This window comes from Lonchura striata, chromosome 19, assembly GCF_050655825.1.
Source record: "Lonchura striata isolate lonStrDom1 chromosome 19, ASM5065582v1, whole genome shotgun sequence".
Classification (NCBI taxonomy): Eukaryota; Metazoa; Chordata; class Aves; order Passeriformes; family Estrildidae; genus Lonchura; species Lonchura striata.
Window position 1 is genome coordinate 10,567,687 of NC_140721.1, and position 22,704 is coordinate 10,590,390.

The following is a 22,704-nucleotide window of genomic DNA, read 5'->3' on the forward strand; positions in this document are numbered from 1 at the left end:
CTGGGTGGGCTTTGAGGTCCTTCCCAGTGCAGGCCACTCTGGGATTTTACAATCTTTGATGTCTCAAACCCAACCATGTGGGGCCCATTCCTGCACCTGCTGGGGATGTGCCCAGAGTCTCCAGTGCAGAGAGACCTCCCTGGCAGGTCCAGGCTGGAGGCACACACCTGAATTTTTTGTGAAACTCGTGATAAAGAGAAAGAAGAGCTGGAGCTTTTGCACAACTTTAGCTCCCAGAAAACTCCCATAGTTTTGTCTCTTTCTGTTCATATTTTTAGCTCAGACCTAGAGGCATTTTGCCTCCAACAAAGGGATTTAAATTTTTCTTGCCCTGTGGGTGGGGGACTTTGCTCCTTCAATTAAAAGCTGCTCCTTCTGTGGCCCTGAGCAGACTGAGGATGCTGAAAATTGGCTTTCCTAGGCCACCAGCATCCTGCTGCAGGTTGTGGGCCATGTGCTGACGCTGGCATTTAATTCCTGTCTGCAGTGACACCCCTGTGATCATCTCAGCTGTCTGTCACTGCGTGGGCAGTTATTTCTGACAGCTTATTCCAAAGCAGCTCATTATGGGCAAGGGGAAATTCAGACAGTAATTGGGGTTAAAAGAGATTTATTGCAGCGTGCCAGGCGTGGCACTTGGCATCCTTAGCCTGATGCTGCCACTTCCAGTGGGTTTATCATCTTCCTTTTCGGGGAGGTGATGGTGGAGCAGGGCCTTTCTGCCCAGGAATGGTATTAGAGTAAAATAAAACATCTGTCAGCCTTCCCTTACTGTTCTGTGCCCAAATCCCTGTATCCCTGGCAGTTCCTTAATCCTAGCTCCTCTTTTCTTCCCCTTTCTTCCCTCCAAATTTCCCCTTAGCTTTAGCAGCTGCCTGAAAGATGGAATTAAATAATCCCAGTTCCTACACAGTCAACCTCGTTTCTGAGGGAGGACCAAGGATGGAAATTTCTGCTTCACAAAGCTGCAAAAAAAGTAGAAGTCAGGGGACTGATGTGCAGCATTCAGCAAGCCTGGTGCTACAGCAGAGATCAACATCTGCTGTAATTACTTTCTTTAGAACTTCACAATTGTCCTGATAATTTTGGTAGGAAGAAGAACAAATGGGAAAAGATCCGGAAGATACTCGTGGTGAATTTTTTAATTAAAATGTTTTTGATTTGTTGAGGAACACTGAAAGAAGCAATTAAAACAAGATGATATTGGTCTATACTTACAAGAGAGAGCCTTGCCAGGATTAACTGGCTCGGCCCAAATAAATTACTGCCTCTGGATTTGCATTAGCAAAGACTTCCTAGAGATGTTAATGAGGAAAGAGGAGAATGGAGTGGGTGAGATCATAGCAACAAAGGCAGCCTGCAGGGCCACAGAGTCCCAGAAGGGTTTGGGATGGAAGGGACCTTAAAGCTCATCCCATTCCACCCCCTGCCATGGCAGGGACACCTCCCACTGTCCCAGGCTGCTCCCAGCCCTGTCCAGCCTGGCCTTGGGCACTGCCAGGGATCCAGGGGCAGCCACAGCTGCTCTGGGCACCTGTGCCAGGGAACAATTCCTTCCCAATATCCAACCTAAACCTATTCTCTGTCAGTTTGATCCCATTCCCCCTTGTCCTGTCCCTCCATCCCCTGTCCCAAGTCTCTCTCCAGGTTTCCTGCAGATTCTCTTCAGGTCCTGCAAGGACACCATGAGGTGACCCCAAATCTCCTCCTGTCCAGGTGAACATTCCCAGCTCTCCCAGCCTTTGCTCCCAGCAGAGCTGCTCCATCCTCTGCTCATCCTGGAGCCTCCTCTGGGCTCCTCCAGCAGCTCCAGCTCCTCCTGTGCTGGGCCCAGGGCAGCTCTGCAGGTGGGGTCTCACCTGGGCACAGGGGCAGAATCCCAATCCCTGCCCTGCTGCCCACGCTGGGACCAGCCCAGGGCTGGGGGGGGGGGGGGGGGGTGTTCCCTGGGTGAGCCTGGACCTGCCTGGGGAAAGTTTGGGATCAAACCAAGACACTGCTGCAGGTTTGAGCTTGAGCCCAGCCATGGCCAGAGTGCCTGAATTTCGCTCAGGGTAAGGAAAGGTTTATTTATTTTCTTCAGGACTCGTATTTCAGTAAGGAAATTGCAGGCCTTGGCCAGGCTCCATTTAAACAAAGCAAGGATCCAGGGTGTGAGGTGCTGTGCTGTGTGATGACCTAATCCAAATCCCACAAAGTCTGGGAATGCTTCCACTGCCTCCCTGAGATCTGGATTAGACCTGCACCGTCGCTCCTGCCCAGTGCCAGTGCTGGTTCCACAGCAGCAGCAGCTCCCAAAAACCCAAGATGGGGCATGGCTGAAGGATGGGGCTTTTGGGTGACGTTCTCACCTGCTTTTCTCCATTAAGGGAGATAATTCAACTAACCATTCAAGTCTCCATTAATGCAGACTATTAAATTGACAAGGGAGATAAAGAGGCTTTGGTGGAGCTGGGACAATGGCTGTGCTTGTGGGATGGCTCTGGAGAGATAAAGCAGTTTGCTCTCAGGCCAGTTATGGGGTGTTTTTTCTCTTTTAAAGCTGCTTTTCTCCTGCAGTCAGGGGTGATTTCCTGGTGGCGTCACACTGAGCTGTGCTCACTTCTCCAAGGGCTGGTGGGCAAAGGATCTGTACGAGCAGGAAATTTCAGTTTCTGGGCAGCTCTGGTGGCTGAAACTCAAGGCACAAGCCTGGTTTTCCTGAGAGCCCTGAACACACTGACCTGCAGGAGAACAGCTCTCAGTGTGGGGTGCAGGTTCCTCCTTCCAGCTGGGAATTCCTTCAATTGCTCGTTCTTCCTATGGTAAATGTACAGGAATTCCTGGAGTCCGTTTGATTCATTTCTGTAATAAATCCAGGCTCTTTCCTGGGCCATTCATTGGAACACTCCACTGACATGAGAGGTCAACGAGAGTGTGCAGTGCCTTTTTTCATACTTTAAATTTGGTAAACTTGGAATTTCCTGCACAGCTTGCCCTCCAGTGGATTTCAGGGATTGCATGGAATTGCTCAGGCCCAAGCTGTCACAGGATCCCAGAATGGTTTGGGCTGGACAGGACCTTAAAGCCCATCTCATTCCATGGGCAGGGACACCTTCCCCTATCCCAGCCTTGTCCTGCCACTGTGGCTCGGCCCCAGCTGGGGGAAGCTGCTTTGCCAACATCAAATTTCCTTTTCAGCCTGAATTCAGGCACAAATTCCAGGCATTTGTGGTGTCAGTTGTGAGCCTCACTGTCACCTCCTCCAGCAGGACAGGCTGGGCTGGCTCCTGTGGAGGAAGGGCTGCAGGGAAATGAAGAGCTCTGCGTTTTTTAGGGGACAAAGGGCTCCCCAGGACACCTGAGTGCAGTTAATGCTCACCGAGCAGCTCCCAGGCTTTGGCAGCACCAGAGTCAGCATTAAAGCTGTGCTCAACATCCTCCTCCCAGCAGTAACAGTGCCCCAGCCCACCCGAGCTCAGGGATCAGCCTCTGGCTCTCTGGGAGGGATAAAAATGGAAGTTGTTTTTTTTTTAAAGCAAGTGCCGACCTTTCTCTCTGAGATCTGACCAGTTGTGGCTTTGCCTTCCAGAAGAGAAGTTCAGTCCCTCCCTTTGGCTTCCTGTGCATCTGGAACTGCTGATCCCATTTCTCCAGACAGGAGCTCCTTCTGTAGTAGCAGGCTTTTAAATATGTAAATCTATTTTCAAAGCAAAACAACCCTCCCCTTTCAAATGTTCATGTATCTCTCAGAAGGAATAAAGGGTCTCTGTCCTAATATTTTATGCAAATCTTGCTTTTGCTCTTGTACTTGGGCATGAATAAATATCAATGCTTCAAAAGAAGAAAAAAAGCTTCATCAAAAGAAAAAAAACCTTTATTTCTATTGCATAAATAATGGTAAAATTAAAATATTTTTATACAGATTATATATTTACAGTAGAGTTTGGTTAGAGGGAACAGCTGATACATATGGCATTCATTTTTCCTTTATACACTCCTTTATACACTCAGATAACTTGTAATAACATAGGATTTATTTCAGTTGCATGCCCAGTTAATTTATATTAATATTTACAGTATTTTGTACAAAGGTTTTTTGTTAGTTTTTTTTTTTTTTACTATTATGCTGCTGACTTTGTGAAGTTTTTTCTTTAATTAAAAAGCCATGTGTTTCATTAACGAGCCAAAAAAACCCGGTGAGTTTACAAATGAACAGTAAATGGCTCGGAAAACATGAGCTGGTGACAAAAGGGAGCCACAGGGATTAGTGGAGACCTTCCTAGAGATGAATCAAGATTCCTCAGATCCTGCTATAGATTCAATGGCAACAGCCTGGGTCCTGGGCTTATTCCAATTAACTCTAATGAGTTATTTCTGACTGACCCTGGGCCCACGAGCAGCCTGCTCTCCCTTCCTCACCCAGCCCGGATAAATCTGAGGGAAAAACAGCTGGAAGAGCTTTGGCTGCTCTGGAAGGGATGCTCAGGAAGGTGAGCCCACCCTGGGGCTGCTGCCCTGGGAATGGAGGCAGGAATTTGGGGATTGATGTCAACAACACCCCCTGCACCCTTCGGAACGGCCCCCAGGAGGGACAGAAGGTGCCCAAGCACTGGTGGCACCCAAAGCCACCTCAGAGCTTGCCAAGGTCTCCTGGTTGGCTGGTGGGGACACAGGAGCAGCTGGGAAAGGAAAGCTGGAACACGGATCTCACCTCAAGAGGGGCAAATCCAGCTGCTGGTTTGGGATGTTGGCAAAGACAGGCCAGGAACAGCTGGGGAAATAACTGGGTGGGAAATGGCAATTTCATCTAGCAATGGTTTTCAAGGCTACAAAGTGTTTTGGTCTGTCTTGACAGAAAATAAAATATAACCCTGTGGTACTTTCATAATCAAGTGATGAGCTCTAGATCCAGAGGATTTCTTTTTTCTCCTTTCTCCCTCTTCTGGGGCTGCAATTATTTCATAGTGAAGATGCCATATTACAGAAGTTTTACAGAATTTTGCCACTGGAAAGGTGCAAGTGGTGCATACTTCAATTTAAATGCTCTTAGATTTTCTGCCCACCTTGCTCTTGGTGAAGGTTCATCACTTCCTAGAGCAGCCTAAAATGTCCTTTTTGAACTGGAGAAATGCAGACCCCATCCTGATAACAGGCAACAACACAAAGATATGGAAATGGGGTGAAACTTTTTCTGCATTAAATTCCTGGGAAAGGAACAGGTTTTAAGTGATGCCAGGGAAAAGTAATTGCACTGTCAGAGCACAGGAGGGTAAAATAATAGATTGAAACCCAGCAAGTTCTGTACATCTTCATCAGTGGAATGGAAGCGTGATTCAGAGCCAAGAAAAAAGACACTTCATCAGATTCTCATTTTAGAAGAGCTGGTTTTTCTTCTTTCAAATGCTCATCCATAAAGCAACAACTAAATCATGGATTACAGGGGTGGGTAAAAGAAGGGACTTCATTCTTAGAGATTTTAATGTCATTCCTCCCACTGCTTCTCCCCTGGCTGATGCAGGGCTGACGGGGGCTGTGCTCCTGTCACCTCAGGGTGCTGACAGCCCTGGCAGCTCCCAGCACGTGCAGGGGCTGTTTTCCATGGGAAAAGCTGCAAGACCCCCTTGCCCCAGGGCATGGAGCCCCTCCCAGTACCAGGGGTGGCCCAGGAGATGTTTCACTCTTCTACAACAGGCAGGAGGATGCAGGGTTCATTTTTTTTTGGGACAAAATATTCCTAAGCTTCAATGGAAGAAAGCACCAGTGGGTACTCGGCCCATCCAAACAGATTTCAGCCATCCAGAGTGGCAGCCTTGGGAATGTTTTCTAGCTTGGCTTGCTTTCCTTGCTCCCTGCCCTAGTTCTGGATTTAAAACCCCTCTTTACTCAGCCCTGCTTATAAAGAATGGTATCCAAGCTGCTGGAATTAAAGCAGCCAACATCCAGCCCTGCCACTGCACACATCCAACAGGTGAAACCTCTGGATAACCGGGATGGAATCTCTCAAATGAACTGGATTACACCCAGGAATTCAGCTCTGGCTCACCGGGGAGCAGGGATGGGAGCTGGGGGTGCTCCTCCCTCCCACCATCCTGCTCACCCTGGACCTGGGCTCTGTGATCACTGCCCCAGGTGCTGACAGTGACTGGGGGATGTGGGGATGCCCATCAAGCAGGAAGAATTATTTTGTGAACTCTCTTTAATTACCTATCACCTCCCACAGCATGAGGAGTGCAGTCCCAACAAAGCCAAGCCTTCCTAATTTAAATCTTTTGATCATGTTGACATTGCTTCTGATCAGAAATTCCTCCTCAGTGGTGCACTCGTGGAGGGGCCAGGCTCCCACGGGTGGCACCAGAGGTGACACCTCCCAGCTGTCACTGGCTGTGAGCAGGATCTGGGTCTCCAGGGCCACCAGCACCACCCTCATGGAATATCCTGAGTTGGAAGGGCCCCACAAGGACCTGGAGTTCAGCTCCTGGCCGTGCTCAGGACGAAGCCACTGTGCCTGTCCTGCCTGGCTGCTCCCCAGCTGTGGTTTCCTCATGGCTTTGGCTCTGACAGGTGAGCAGGGTTCCTGCAGCAGCTTTTGCTGGAATTCACTTCCCTCCAAATAATTTCAGCATTGGTGAGGCTGCTGTTCCTTCTGCTGGCTTCTCCAGGGCATGGAATCAGGGTCACTGCTAAAGCCAGCGGCTGAAGCCAAGGTCACCAATGGTGATCAGGGCTGCAGCCTTGCAGGAGGAGGAACCCAAATCCTTCCCACGTGGAGAACCTTCCCAAAGGGTCCTCAGCAAGCCCAGGACAGGCAGTGCTCAGGCTGAGTGGATTTCACTCCCTCCTGAATGAAACTAAAGCCTCTCTGGGGCTGAAATCATCACGTCCCTCTCAAAGCCTTCCCTGCACGTCAATCCCCTTCATTGCACACGGTTCTCTGTGGCCAAGCCAACAGAGTTGCTCACGAATTCCTAATGATTCCCTAATCCATGAAAAGCCCCTGTCCCACTGCTGGGAGCTGTTTGCCCGTCCCTGGAAGCCTGGGATCGTGTGTGCTCTGCCACGGTGGTACCCATGTCACGAACAGCCAGGGTTGCCATGGCAATCTCCTGTTCCTCCAGAACTGCAGGGCTGAAAAGACACTTCAATCCTCCTGGAACTGGCAAGAGCAGAAGTTTGGAGCTTTTTCTGACAGCTCTGCTGCAGTCTGGGTATTTTTTTTAAGTATGTTAATTAGCACTTAAATAGTTTTTTTTTTTTTTCCTTAAAGTATGGGATGTGGGGTTTTTATTTTTATGTCTTTGATTCTTCTGCTTTCTCCCCCCTCAGCTTTTGCCATCAGGTTCCAATCAGAATTTTACTGCTCTATTTTTACCTCCTGTCTGTAAAAGCAGCAAAAAGCCCTATTTTCCCCCTCTTGTGTAGAAGAAAAAAAAAAAAAAAAAAAAAAAAAGAGATAAATGGATGTTACATAAATGGAGCCAGGGAGGGAGGTAGGAGACATTCAGCGCTGCTGGATGGGAAGTTTGTAGGGAAGGAAAGGATGGAATAGCTTGGCCTGATCCATCCTGCATTGCCAGGATCCACTGATTAAAGAAGGGATCTCTTCACAACACCTGGAGATGGAGGAAGGCTGCTCTAGGAAGGGAAAGGAGACCTCTGGCAAGACGTGACCCTGATTCGTAATGGAAAAGTGAGGTTCCCTACTGAAAAATCACACCCCAAAGCCCCAAAAATCCTGTACCCAGTAAAATCAGTGGGGAGTTGTGCAATGAACTCTACTGACACCAGGCTATGGCTTTTACCAATATATTCATTATAGGTTTGGCTTTACAAATGGAGCTGCGAGGGGAAGGGTTGGGCTGGAGAATGGCAGTGTTTACAAGGCTCATGGGGAATGCAGGAGGCAATTCTGGAGCCTTCCAGAAAGCTTCAAGGAATGCAGACAATCATTGTCCATGAGGTGCTGCTGGGCCTGGAGTCTGCTGGGGGTTTGTGGCACATGGGTGAGGAAATGGGTGGGGAAATGCCTGGTTTGGGGTTGTGGGTTTGGGGTTGTGGGTTTGGGCTCAGTGGAGGCACTGCTCCACCCCATGCTCCCCCATCCCTCCCTCCACCTCCATCTGCACAAGCCTCGGGACAAAATGAGTCTTCCTCAGTGGCAAGGAACATTTAGACTTTTTTTCCCACAGCTGCCACCTTTCCACAGACCCCTGAGAGCTAAAAGTGGGGATGAGTTTCCTCAAAATTATTTCCAAACTCGTTATCTGCAATGCTCTGCACAGAAAATGTGTCTGGGCTCCCCACTACTGAGAATCCCATATCAGAATACTCCACAGATATTCTGCTGCTACCCTGTAGCAAATGGAAATCTCTCCATCTTCTGGGAGACAGAATCTTTTTTTTCATGGAATATTCTGCAACTCACCTCTATTGGTCACAGCAGAACAGAAATGCAGGAATTTGGGAAAGGCAGATAAATCAACTCAGCTGCTGTGGAAAAGGTGTTGTCTTTGGGATGGAGGGGAAACCAGGAAAATGGCAGGAAAAGGTGGCGGTGGGACACTGAGACACTAAAAAGTGACTTGAGTTTAAAGGGGTGGTGAGAGACAGGACAACAAGCAGCAGATTTTTAAATTGGGCTGCTAAAAATGCAGGTAAATGTTGTCACTCGGACTAGTGGAAAAGAAAGAGCTGGAATGAGTTTTGGGGATGGATCCAGTGTAAGTCAATGGCTGCAGGGTGGGATGAGGGAGGTTGGGGCTGTGCAACTCCTAGGGGAGCCCTCCTGGCCCTCCTGTGGCACAGGGAACCTCCACTTCCAGGAGCAACATCTCAGGGTGCCTGGGTGTGCCTGGAGCTCTCCCAGCACTCCAGCACCCGAGTGCCTCCATGGACCTCCCTTGGAGCACTCCATGATCACCAGCTGGCAAAACCCTCCCAGGAGGGCAGGAGATCACCTCTGTCCTGGTGTGACACCCAGGGGCACAGTTCATCCAAAGGGAAATGCACGGATTCGTGTCGAGTTTCAAAGGAAAAACACCTTCCCAAGCAATCCTGGCTCCTTGCACTTCCCGTGTCGTGTCCCTGCTCTGCATCATTCCATCTCCTCCTTGCTGCTCCCCAGAATGTATTCCAGGAAAAACACCCAACTCTCCCCAGATCTGGAAGTCTGACACACTTCAAACACACGGGGGTGGGCTCAGGTTTGGTTCCTTCTTCTCCTGCTGAGCTTGGCTTTTCCAATGGCCCCCTTTGGAGCCTGCCATGGGATGGGGGTGGTGGGATGGATCCTGGGAGGGAATGGGAAGTTGGCTGGTCAAACCAACACTTTACCATGTGGGTGAAAATAGAACCTCCCCCACAGGATGATGTCTGCCATGGAGGTTTCACTGCAGATCATAACCAGGCCACATGAAATGGAATAAATTAAAATTGTACAGGCAGGGAGAGAGGAGGAAAGCTCAGGGAGAGCTTCCCTCAGGATTTTCACCTGGGAAAAAAATTCTTGAAGATCAATAAAGAAGAAAGATAAAACTGCTGGAGAGGAAATGTTGAATATGCAGAGAGGCCTGAGGAGAGGGAGGTTTAGCTGGCGCTGGTGGTGGCAGAGTCCCTTGGAAGACTTTGCACAAGTTCAGCAATGCCCAGGTGGGAAAACAAGGGGTGCTCCTCAAGCCCTGATTCACAGTCGGAAAAAAAAGGCCAACAGACTCCTGCTACCCCACAGTCTCGTGTCAAAGGCGGAGTTGATGAAGCAAAAAATAGACATTTTGTATGGTGCTGGCAAATTCTCCCCTTTTTTCCTCAGAAAATACTGTACAAGGATGCTCTAGCTCCCCTCTAATGCCGTAAACTCCATGGCATGGTCATAAGGGAAAAGGAAAGTGAAGCTGGAACACGTGGAACAAAAGGAACGGGACTTGCTCGTGGCAATGCTACGATCAACTTCCTGGGAATGTGGGCCCGGCGGGAGCTCCGTGGGATAGTCAGCGGGCCCTGGGTAAGGACAAGTCACGAGGCTGGGCCTCCTCCAGAGCGCAGAGCGCCGGATCCGAGCGTCCTCCGCGCTGCCATTGCTGTTTCGAAGCAATAATTCGGGACTCCTGGACGTGGGATTATTGCATTAGGAAACGAAACCTTTAAAGCATTAGAACAGCCCTTTGATGTCCCTGCCAGAAGGATGCGGTTGGTTCACAGGACACGCCGCTGGCTCCGGCTCCCGGCGCGGGCGCCGGCCGTGCCCGCGTGGCGGTGCCGTGGGGTCGGGGCGGGAGCTCTCCCGGGCTGCGCATGCATGGGGCCTGGGCGCGCCAGGGCCTGGCGAGCCGTGCCAGCGCTACTCCATGCCGCTGCGCAGGATCTGGTTGGCCGCGATCAGCATCACGCTGATGATGAAGGCCATGGCGAAGGCGCAGATGAGGCTCTTGCGCACGCACGTCTGGCGGTTCTGCTTCTGGGCGTGCACTGCGGGGACAAGAGGGGCGTCACACGGGCAGGGCTTCTGTTCCCTCCCGTTCTCACCAAACAACCACCAAACAACCCCCCCCGACCCTCCAGCACTTCCAAACCAGCCCATCCCAGTCCTTCCCTCATGGTGGCTTTTAATGCTCACAGGGATGTTTGGGGTTAGCTGTGTATTTCTTTTCAGCTCTTTGTGAAATTGGAATCATAGAATGGGTTGGGTTGGGCTGGAAGTGACCTCAAAGCTCATCTTTGTCCCATGGCAGGGACACTTCCAACTGTCCCAGGCTGCTCCAAGCCCCATCCAGCCTGCCCTTGGACATTTCCCAGGATCCAGGGGCAGCCACAGCTGCTCTGGACCCTGTGCCAGGGCCTGCCCACCCTCCTTCCCACTCTCTGACCTAAACTCCCTCTCGTTCAGTCTGAACTAAGTTGTTTCTAAAGTTCTTTAATAGCGATTATCAACCTGTGTGAATCCCTCCAACTCATCCAGGTCAACTGGGAACAAGTGGAAAATCAAGAAGTGCTTTCTGATGACACTCAGGCCCCCACTGTGACAATTCCCAGGAGTATCCATGGCACATGAGTCACTTTTCCAAACTTCTTAGGTTTTAGGTTTTCTGTGCTTAAGCCAAATCAGATTTATTAAGAACCTTTCCAAGTGAATGCTTGCAGAATAATTGTCAAAAGAGATGAAATCAGCAATTAAAAAGCAGACAGAGTTGGGATTTTTAGCAGTTGTTTTATTTAATTCTACTTTTCGCTAAGCTCGTCAGTGAGAATTCGTGCTGTGACTTAATCAAGCCAGTTCATGACTCTGCCTTGGCTTCCCACATCTGAAAGTCAGAGCCACGGGTGGTGTTGGGGCACTGTGGAGATTTGTTTGCAAAGGCCTTGAAGGTTCCCCCAGGCAATCCGAAGGTGGTGATGGCTGGAACAGCCCAATTATCACCCAGCACCACCACCATGGGCACCACTAACCCATGTCCTGAGTGCCACAGCCACACTTCTTGGACACTCCCAGCCATGGGGATCCCACCACTGTTGGACAACCCTTTCAGTGAAGAAATTTCTCCTATTTTCTAATCTAAACCTGCCCTGGCCCAGCCTGAGGCTGTTCCCTCTCCTCCTGTCCCTGTTCCCTGGAGCAGAGCCCGACCCCCCGGCTGTCCCCTCCTGTCAGGAGCTGTGCAGAGCCACAAGGTCCCCCTGAGCCTCCTTTTCTCCAGGCTGAGCCCCTTCCCAGCTGCCTCAGCTGCTCCTGGGGCTCACCCCCTTCCCAGCTCCGTTCCCTGCCCTGGACACGCTCCAGCCCTCCAGGGTCTGCATTGTCCTGAGGGGTCCAGGGCTGCCCCCAGGGTTTGAGGTGTGACCTCAGCAGTGTCAGCAGAGGGGACAAATCCTGCCCTGGTCCTGGTGCAGCCCAGGTGCCATTGGCCTTTTTGGCCACCATGGGCACACCTGGGCTGATGTCCAGCCACTGGCACCAGCACCCCCAGGCCCTTTGCCAGCTGTCCTCCACCTTCTCTCCCAGCCTGGAGTGTTCCATGGGACATTCTGTTCCTGCTGTGCCCCACGGAACCAGTGCAGGACCTGGCACTTGGCCTTCTTGGCCTGCCCAGGTCAGGCAGGGACAGCCAGGAAATCATCCCACCCAGGATGGACAGCTCTGCCTGCCTGCTCTGGGCCTTGCTTTGCTCTTTGGGCTTCGTTTGCCCTGGGAAGGGATGTCCCTGTCACCTTCTCCTCATGGACGGTCCTGTGATGACAGGAAGCTTTCAGATGGTTGACAACAACCCCAAAACAAACCTAAATGCAGCCAAGGACAGGCTGCAGGTGCCCACATTTGGAAAGCTGGAAAGGAGAATATTTTTAGAATTTGTGGAAAATCCCCTCATTCTGATCCAGCCTTGAACCTTACTGCACAGAGAGCCCTGGATGCTGGGTTTTGAACCCCAGCTTTCTCCCCCATCACCTCCTCTGGCTGGTGTTCAGCAGTGCCTGTGCCCCAGGCCCAGCTCCCAGTGGCCCCAGCTCAGTGCCAGGGGCACAGAGCCCTTCTTAAGGAGGGTTGGAGCCATCCTGCCCCAGGCAGGGAATGTGAGTGGGGCCTCACTGTGTTCTGGGCAGGCAAAGAAATCCCCCCTGCCAGCAGCTCTCCCAAATTCCTCACTCCCTGCTTGCACTGCCCTGCTCCTGGATTCCTTCTCTGGCTTTTATAAACCACACAGATCAGTGCTGTGGCTCCCTGGCTTTGTGCACGATGCCCTGGTGCTTTGAAAAGCTCATTCCTGCCCAGTTGTAGTTATTTTGGAATGTATTTTCCTATTATTTCTGTACTTTGAAAGCACTCCCAGGCAGCAGAGAAATCACTGACACCACCAGCATTGCTGGTGATGGGCTGGTGATGGGAACAGAAGCCTGAGGCCGGCCAAGGGTTTTTTGGGATAACAAACTCACCTCTTCAGAGGAAAAGATAAAACATGCTCGGTGTTTCTGCAGAAATGTTCCTGAACTGAACAACTTCTTGAGGGTTCTGTTCTATTACAGAGCCTGAAGGCAGCAGGATGCAGGGAAGTCCCATTTACTGCTCTTTGCCACTAAAGGGACACTAAACATCCAAATTACCTACAAATAACCCCAGGGGAAAGGGGAATGTCTGTGGAGGGGCTGAAGGCCCAGCCAGACCCTCTTGCTGGAGGCTGGGAATGACTCCAGGAAGGAGATGGTACCAGCACTGCCCTGCTCCCTTGGAATCCAAAGAGAGACACAGGAGCTGGAACTCCTGATGTCCTGATTCCTGCAATTCTTCCCTACCTGCTGCCCTCTTGAAGTTCCATTTAACCAGCCCTGCTTACTGGGGAGGGTATGCCCTCAGGTCTCTCCTTTCTCTAAACCCATCATCTCGGAGCACAGAATCTGCTTTTCCTGTTCCCACAGCTGGCACTGTCCCAGGGCTGGATGCCAACATCTGGGTGCACTGGGAGCTTTTGCCACCCACAGGACATGCCAGGAATTGGATGTTGGTTGATTCATTAGACATGAGCAAAGCCTGAGGCTCCTCTGGAGAAATCCTCAACCCTTCTTAGGGGGAAGAGCAACCCAGAGGCTTCCAACATCCATCAGACCTCACGAGGCAAAGGCAAATCAAGGCTGGGTCGTTCTTCATCTTCTCCACAGTCCCAGGACAGGCCGGTGAGGAGAAATCCCCCCCCCGGCACAGACCACAGCCCCAGAGCTCCTCCAGCAGGAATTTGGCTAATGGGGCCAGGCTGTTTCCAGGTCACAATGCCCACAGTGGGTTTGGGATGCTCCCAGCACTGGGAGCCTTCTCTCCTGCAGGAGAACAGCTCCTCACAAGGACACAGCAGGGTATTTATAGTGCCCTGTCCCAGCCCTGCCACAGGTGAGTGATGGTGGCTTGCTCTGGCTGCCTGGAGTTATTTTTGGTTGAACAGATCACTTTGTCATCCCCAAAGTGAGCTGAGCAGGACAGAGGAGGCAGGGAGGAGCTGCTGGCTGCATCCCATGGAGCTGAGGGTCATGGCTGAGGGTGGGACCCCCCGGCAGTCCTGTCACCACTGACACTGCTGTGCCACCAGCTCTGTGTCCTTACTGTTGGATCAAGGAGAAGGCTGCTGGCCTGTAAATCTCTGGGAGCACAGCAAATTGTCCTTTCCCTGTGTTCCAGGAAATCTCACAGCCTTCACTGTCCTGCCCTGAGTGCTGGTAAAAACAGAAATAAAACTCAGGACAGAGCTGTGCCTCTGCCCTGGGCATGTCCTTCCCCTGGATGTGACATCCTGCAAATGACTTCAGTGCTCAGAGGGAGCTGAGGAAATCCTGGGCTTGGCCCTGACACTAATACAAATATTGTATTTGGGGTAAACTGTGTGGTGAGAGGTGCAAGGTCTGTCATCCACATTGACACTGATAGAAGATTTAATGGTCATCAAGAACTTATTCTCACCTAATGGCCTAATTGTATGGCAGAAATCTCGTGGCTTTGTCCTGATGGTCATATTAACTGTACAACAGCACCTGAGCAGCTCACCCAGGTGTGGAGAAGGGAAATGTCCAAGTGTGGAGAAGGGGAATGTCTCTGCCCACAGGAGGAGAAGGGCTTGGGGCTGGTCGGAGATTCCATAACACACCCAAAGGCGACACTGGTGATCTCCCTTTCACCAAGCTGCTCCTGGAACTCTCTGCTGTGTCTGCTCCCTTAGGAGATCCCCAGATCCCAGTGAAAGCCACTGGGGCTCATCTTGGTTTCATTCCTCCCCAGAATTAAAGGCCTTTCAGCAGGGTGGATGATAGATGGGAGGTGAAAGGAATATTTGAATTGCAATTTGAGGAGTTGAACTAAGAAATAGGGTTCTTTTAGGGTACAATTCATCTCACCCCAAGGTGGCATCTAAATTAAACTCAAGGAGTTCTACCCAAAAAGCATCTCCTTCAGTGCACTAATTAGGAGTGACCCCAGGGACACACCCCAGGAGGTGCCACAATCCACGACATGCTCTGGAATCCTGTAGGGATCCTGGTGTTTGAGAACTGGGAACTCTGAGGGCACTGGTGGGTCATTCCTGGCCAGCCTGGAGAGCTGCAAGGACCCAACCTGTCCCTTCCTGGCAGAAATGCTCCTGTCAGAGCTGCCAGACCAGACCTGTCCCCTTCCACTGGGACCGGGAGCAAAACTTTGCCCCGTTGTTGATAGTTCAGCTGATCTTTATTCCCTGCTGGATTTGTGTGTGTTCCCAACATCTAAAAAAGGGTCTGTTTTCCTTCTAGGTTCTGCCTGGCACCAGCAATGCCAAAACATCCCACGAGAAAAGCTGTTCCTGCTGCACTTTTGGAAACTGGAGCTTCCAAAATGAGATGCTGAGCATTAGGGACGCAGGGTTTTTTCTGGGATGGTTCAGCCAAGCTCCCAAAACTCTGCAGCAGTGACAGCTGGCTCCTGTCCCCAGGGATCAGCAGGTCAGTGGGCACCAACAGCTCCAGGCAAGGGAGAAACATCTCTTCCTCTCGCTCTTCTCCAGGAGGAACAAAATTGTTTCTTGGCCTGATTTGGAGAGTGCTGCTGCTTCTGCTTCCCTCCTGCAGGTGTTTTAAAATTCAGCTGTGCTCCTCTAGCTTCTCTGCCCTGTTTGACAGAGGTGAGGGTGAGAATGGAGCTGCTGCATCCCATTCATTAATCAGGCCAAGGACTGGACTATATTTTCATCCTCTGCTTTTTGTCTCTGCCTGGTGCCTTTTCGGAGCTGTTTGATCCCACAGAATGTCACAATTCCCCCCAAATGGTCTAAAGTGGGATTGCTGGGTGGGAAATGCAGTGGCTCCACCAGGGCACAAACTCTGAGCTTCTCTGCTCCATTTCCCTGGGCTCTTCTGCACTTGAGATAATTTCATGGAATCATAGAACAGTTTGGGTTGGAAGGGAACCTAAAAAACATTTCATTCCATGGCAGGGACACCTCCCACTGTCCCAGGCTGCTCCAAGCCCATCCAGCCTGGCCTTGGGCACTGCCAGGGATCCAGGGGCAGCCCCAGTCTGAGCAACCAGGACCTCTTTGGTTGCTCTAAGCAGCAACACTTCAGAGCGGTGTGACTTCCTCTGGCCAAGGAAATGAAAATGCTTTTTCTGAGGTGGCTTAAAATGGGAAATGTCTTTGCCAGTGTCAGCCCTGTCCAAGTGCAAAATTTACTGTAGGTGCCAGTTCTGATCCCGATTCCTGACCCTGTGGCTCTGCTGAAGGAAGGAGATGTTTCCCCTTCTCTGGGTCCTTCCAAGCACTGCTCAGCCCTTGGATTTGCAGGTCCTGGCAGCTCAGAGCAAAAGGTCCCCAGAGCAGCAGGCCATGGCAGCACCCCCTTGCTCACTGCTGGTGTTACAGTGGAGCAGAGGACTCGCCCCTGGGAGCTCAGCAGAAAACTGGAGAAGCCCAACACAGCTTGTTAGGGCCTTGCCAGTGCCAAGAAAGTCTTTCCAAGGTGGGATGAGGGAAATCAAGGTGTTTCTGTGGGGAAATTCAGCCTGGCCTAGACACTGACCTCAGCACATCCCTCTGCCTGCATCCCACCAGAGAGAGGGGAAACCCCCAGTGCTCCATCCCCCTGCCTGGAAAGGATCAGCTTTTCTGAGGGAGGGAAGAAGTCTGAGGGCAGCTGTTGAGCTCTCTGTGTGTCCTTGCTCCTCACTCCAAAATAACTCCCTGGCAACCCCAGGCACCAGGACCAGAGCGAGTTTTACAGACACAGATAATGGGATGGGATGGGATGGGATGGGATGGGATGGGATGGGATGGGATGGGATGGGATGGGATGGGATGGGATGGGATGGGATGGGATGGCATGATGGGATGATGGGATGATGGGATGATGGGATAATGGGATTGGGATGGGGATAATTGAACAGGAACCCAGAGGCCTCCTCTCTCACCTTCAAACTCCGTTTGGCAGTTGCCAGAGTTCTCGTTCAAGCTCTCCTCCTCATTGATGATGATGTTCTCGATGTCCTTCATGGTGAGGTGGTCGCGGAAGGCGTGGTACAGGATGTGCTTCAGCTCCTCCAGTGTTATCCTCTGCATGTCAAACTGTGGGAGACAGCCCAGTTACACCCAGGGACGGGGCCACAGTCCCCAGCTCGTCTTTTATCAGCCTCATTTCAACAGCTCAGCGTGGCTTTGTGCTCTTTGGGGTTGGTTTCACTCTGACAGGCATGCTCTCAATGGGTGCTGGCACTGGTGGAGCAGCAGAGAAAGCCAGCCCTGTGCCAGGGATGGCCTTCCAGACAGGAGAGGCAGCAATCCAGTCCATCCCAACAAAACGAAAACCTTCAGGGATTCCCCTGGTAGCTCTGACACCTCCCATGAGCCACAACCCTGTTTCTGCCTCATTTTTTACATTCCTAACCCCCCCAGTTGTGTCTCAGTGAGAGGAACAAGCAGAGGACACTTCCCTCGGAGCAGACTTCTGTTCTGGATCCAGTAGGAAGTGCTGCTCTCACACTAACCAAGTGTTAAACCCACAATTCCTGCTGAATGCAAACATTTTGCCCCAGCAGGACGTTGGACACGTGCAGTTTGTGGTGTTAATTAATCCCTGCTAATGGTGCAGCAGAGAGGAGACACACCATGGCTTCTGCACAGTGCCAGGGGAGCAGAGATGTGGGAATCCAGAGCTTCCCTCTGGCTGCCCTGGCAGGTCTGGGACCCTGGCAGGGCTCAGGAACCCCCTGGACAGAGCCCCAGAGACACTGGCTGTGATCTCTGGCCATGGAAAAGAGTTTTCAATCTTACAGGATGAATTACAAGCTCTGAGTGTTTGATATAAGTAATAATTAAGTGTGGCATGGGTGCAAAAGTAAAATTTTAGGATTCTAGATTAGGGGTCCAAAGGATACAAGATGGAGGAAATTGGGTGTGCCTTGTCCTTTTCCTCCTTCTTCATGCCCTCCATGTTTCACTGTGCTGTTGGCATTTTTCTGTTGGTTCAGGCTGGGGACACACTGTCCAACGTAGGTGACAGATATTGGCACGTTATTGTAAATCCAGCCCAGGGAGTTTCTGGTATTTAATGTTTGTCACATCCCACTGAGGGCAGAGCCCCACACGCTGCCCTGCAGGACAGAGCTGGGCAGGGCAGCAGAACATGTGAGAGATAAACAGAATAAACAACCTGGAAACCAGAACAGACCAATGATGGCTTCTGCTTTGGCAGCAGGGCTGACAGACAGAGACTTTCTACAATCCAGGGATCATCAATAGCTCAGTTCCGACACCAGGGGAGTCTCTCTGAGTTTTGGAAAGAAGGAAATGTCCCGAGCCATGATGAGTTTTTCTGTATGCTACAGAATCTCCTCCTCTGTTGAGCTCCTCGAAGTGAAGCCCTGCAGCCCCAGCAGGGTTTGGGCACAGCAACCAGAGCCCTCCAGGGCTCCTCCACCCATCTGAGCCACCCTCAGGACACCCAGAAAGGCCAAACCCCTCTGGGTCAATGCCCCAGTGGAGGGAGGGCAATGCCAACTCACAGCTACTTCTGCTGGGAGAGTGGAGATGCAGCTGGAAATTCTCCTTCCTTCCCCAGCCTGGGGAGAAAAGGACAAACCAGGCAGGACAGGACACAGGGAATGGCTCCCACTGCCAGAGGGCAGGGATGGATGGGATATTGGGAATTAGGAATTGTTCCTGGGAGGGTGGGCAGGCCCTGGCACAGGTGCCCAGAGCAGCTGTGGCTGCCCCTGGATCCCTGGCAGTGCCCAAGGCCAGGCTGGACAGGGCTGGAGCAGCCTGGGACAGTGGGAGGTGTCCCTGCCATGGCAGGGGTGGCACTGGAGGGGCTTTGAGGTCCCTGCCACCCCAAGCCTTTCTGTGATTCTGATTCCCTGAAGGCAGAAAAACCAAACCCACAAAGTACAGCAAAGACCAGATTTGTACTGGCCTCCAGAATTGTCCCTGAGGCAGGAACTGGAGGAGAATTCCAGCAGAGGTTGAGCATCAGCCCTGACGAGGTGGAATGGGGTCACCAGATGCTGAGGGGCTGCTCCTGCAGGCAGGAAGGGACAAGGGGATGGAATTGTGGGGTTGCCATTGCTGGGGCTCAGTTTAAGGTTGGGGTTTCCCAGGATGAAGACTCCAAAGGAATGCAGGATGGGGTGTTGGGTGAGAAATCCTTGGCTTTACCCCCATGCAATCAGCACTGCAGGAAGCCACCCAGGAGGGCTGGGAACCCTGGGCAGCTTCCCTGCCACCTGCAAACCTCCAGCGACACCCCCAACCCTGCCGCAAGGCAACCAGAGGAATTATCCCAAATTTCCACACCTTCAGTTGCCAGGAGAAACGCTTTTTGTCATGGAACAGGATGTGAAGAGCACAGCTGCTCTCTTTTCAACATTAAAGACAGCAGAGCAGGGCTGGTGAGATGTGTTCATGCACAACAAAGCAGGGTGGAAATTGGTGATTAAATCCCAGGGGGGTTTGCAGCCCAGCTTTGAACTGGGCACCAAGGAGCCACTGGTGACAATGGGGTGCTCACTATTTTTAGCTGAATCCCTGAGGAACAAGGACAGCAGAAAAACCAAACCCATCAGCCCTGCTGTTCACAGAAATGCTTTTCGTGTGGACAGAGCCAGAACCTTGTCCCTGCTCTCCACTTCCCTGCACATTTCCTGCAGCAGGGCTGGGATGGTGCAGGAAATGAGTGAAGGGAATTGGAGAAATTGGTGTTTCTGTGGCTGCTGGATAAAACCAGAGGGATGTGTGCAGATTTGCCTGCACACACAGGGAGAGATGGGCATAGTGCAGGGCCCAGCTTAAGCAAAGTGCACTCATTTTCCTTCATTAACCCCTTGGAGAATGAATGATTTTGCACCTGTGCAATGAGCAGGGGTCAGGGAAGAAAACCTCAGACTGAGAAGCTCAGGAGCGATGAGAGAATCCAAGGATGGGTGGGGTTGGGAGGACCTTAAAGTCCATCCAGTGCCACCCCTGCCATGGCAGGGACACCTCCCACTGTCCCAGGCTGCTCCCAGCCCTGTCCAGCCTGGCCTTGGGCACTGCCAGGGATCCAGGGGCAGCCCCAGCTGCTCTGGGCACCTGTGCCATCCTCCCAGGGAACAATTCCCAATTCCCAATATCCCATCCATCCCTGTCCTCTGGCAGTGGGAGCCATTCCCTGTGTCCTGTCCCTCCAGCTCCTGGTGCAGGGTCCCTCTCTGCCTTCCCTGTGTCCCCTCCAGGCCCTGGCAGGGGCTGGGGTCCCACCACCCCCCGTTCCCCAGGCTGCACAGCCCCAGCTCCCTCAGCCTCTCAGTCTCTGCTGCTCTCCCTCTCTCAGCATCGCCACTAAAAAGCCTTTTCAGAGTCTCTGTGCTCCAGGCTGGAGCACAAGCACAGCTGTGGGGACCAGCTCATCCTCAGATTGTGCCCACAGTAATGACTTGAGGGCTTTGGGGTTTTCCTGTTCCAGTTAAAATCTGTCTGGAGGGAAGGAATCGTTCTCTTGACAAATGTTCAGCTGCTGCCGCATCTCAAATGTTATGCTAATGCAGAGAGAAATTATCTTTTTAACTTGTTTTGTTGCTGTTTGTCTCCTTTAGGAAGTGGAACAACCTCAGATGGGATTCAACATCACCCTCACTGTCTCATAGGAGCTGGACTCGATCTTTGGGGGTCCCTTCCAACTCAGAACTCTCCGTCAATCTGTGAATTTATGCAGTGATGTTTGGTCTCTGCCTTGCTCCTTGCAGGACAGCCACCCTCCCTGAGCTCTCAGAGTGCCCAGGGTGGCTCCAGCTCAGGCCAGGCAGGGACAAGCTCTGCTTGAGCTCCCAAGTAATTCCAATTATCCCTGCTCTCCAACCCAGCAATTTCCCTGATTCACTTTTCAATTACTCCGGGTTTTATTGTGGCAGTGACAGGAACCAGGGAGCAACTCTTAACTTTTATTGACTCCGTGGGGAGGGAAATGGGGACTATGGCAAGCTGAAAACTTTCTATAGGATTTGTAATTAGGAGAAATCAATGGAGCTGCTTGTGAGATATTCGCTGTGAGCAGTGAAACACAAACTCCAGGTGCTGCTGTGAGTGGGAGCTGTGGAGAGCACCAGGAACTGGGCACTGCAGCTCCTGAGGGAGCCCCGAGGCTGGAGGATGTTGTCCCATGAGACATCTGGAAGGGAAAGTGGACATGGTCCAATCTAGCATGACTTAAAATTCCTGCAGGAAATTAATCCCTACCTCAGTTCCTTGAGTCTCCCCAGTCGAAATGTCCCAAATTTGTGTCTGCCTTGCCTGCAGAGCCCCATTCCCAGGGAGTTCTGTGTCCTACCTGACCCAGGCTCCTCTGCCCTGTGCAGGAATGGCCCAGTGGGAAGGGGTTAAATGCTGGAATAGCATTTCTGATCATTTCATATCAGCTCAGCTTTAAAACAAAAGAGTGGGAGGCTTCTCCCTGCTTCTCTCTGGAATTCCAGGGTGGCCTTGCTGCCCTGCAGGGGGATGAGGTGAGGGGGACCCTGCAGTGACAGCAGCAGGGCCACTCTGGGGACCTTCAGGGTCTTTTAAAGAGGTGGGACTGGCTGCTCTTGCAGGGAGGGTTTAGCTGGGAGAGCACTTAGACCCAGGTTTATTTTAGGTTTATTTTCCTACATAAACCACTTGGAAGGGTCAGCTGGGGCTGTTGAGGGCTCCAGGTGGAGCAGGATTTTGCCTCATGCTCTGAAAATTAATTCTACAACCCCAAAAGCTTAAAAGAAACAGAGAATCGTTTAGGTTGGAAAATATCCTCGAGTCCAGCCATGGGCCTGACCCCAATTCCAGCACTAAACCAGGCACAAAGCACCATCTCTGCAGTGACCCCTAAGCATGGCCCAAAGCCCCGTGTCCGTGTTCCACTGATCTCTTCAGGGCAGCCCTGGACAATCTCTGAGTAACAAACAAGGCCCTTGTTCACCCCTCAGACCTTCTGCATGGCTTGAATGATCCCAGGGCAGATGCAGAGGGGCTCTGCCCACACTGCCACAAACACACAAAACCACCTGGAGTCTGAGAGCAGCTTTGGGCTTTCTGCACATGTATAGATATATTTGTATGGAGAAAAGTATTGTCTTATTATATATTATTATTGTTGTTTTCATTATTACTACTATTATGGTCACTGTTGTTATTACACAACATTAATGTTAATATTAATAGTTGTAGTAATAATAGTAATGGTAATAGTAATGGTAATGGTAATAGTAAATGTTACTTAGAAGGATGAAGCACCTCTCCTGTGCTGGGAGAGTTGGGATTGTTCAGCCTGGAGAAGAGAAGGTTTGGGGTGACCTCACTGTGGCCTTCCAGGACCTGAAGAAGCCAACAAGGAAGATGGAGAAAGACTTGGGACAAGGCCAACAAGGAAGATGGAGAAAGACTTGGGACAAGGCACGGAGGGACAGGACACAGGGAATGGATCCCACTGCCAGAGGGCAAGGGTAAATGGAATACTGGGGTGGAATTGGGGTGGCCCTGGCACAGGGCGCTCAGAGCAGCTGTGGCTGCCCCTGGATCAGTGCCCAAGGCCAGGCTGGATGGGGCTTGGAGCACTCTGGGCTAGGGAAGGTGTCCCTGCCCATGGCAAGTGTTTAAAACTTTATGGTCTTAAGGTTTCTTCTAACCCAAACCACTCTGGGATATGATGATAAAAAATTCTAAAGTATAAATTGTGTATACACACACAACACACAAATACATACATATGTATAAATGGGACCTATGAAAT

General features: G+C 51.4%; 1 protein-coding gene across 4 annotated transcripts in view; it reads right to left on the bottom strand.

Annotated features, from left to right (window-relative positions):
• Positions 1-3,834: 3,834 nt before the first annotated feature.
• Positions 3,835-22,704, bottom strand: part of CALN1 (calneuron 1) — a 150,834-nt gene continuing 131,964 nt past the window's right edge. For all 4 annotated transcript variants that reach the window (XM_085557124.1, XM_085557125.1, XM_021533213.4 and 1 more), the window contains 2 exons: positions 16,883-17,036; positions 3,835-10,443 (listed from right to left, as the gene is read on the bottom strand). In XM_085557124.1, the coding sequence (XP_085413250.1) occupies positions 10,316-10,443; positions 16,883-17,036 (282 nt within the window). In that variant the 3' untranslated portion in view covers positions 3,835-10,315. The remainder of the gene's footprint in view (positions 10,444-16,882; positions 17,037-22,704) is intronic.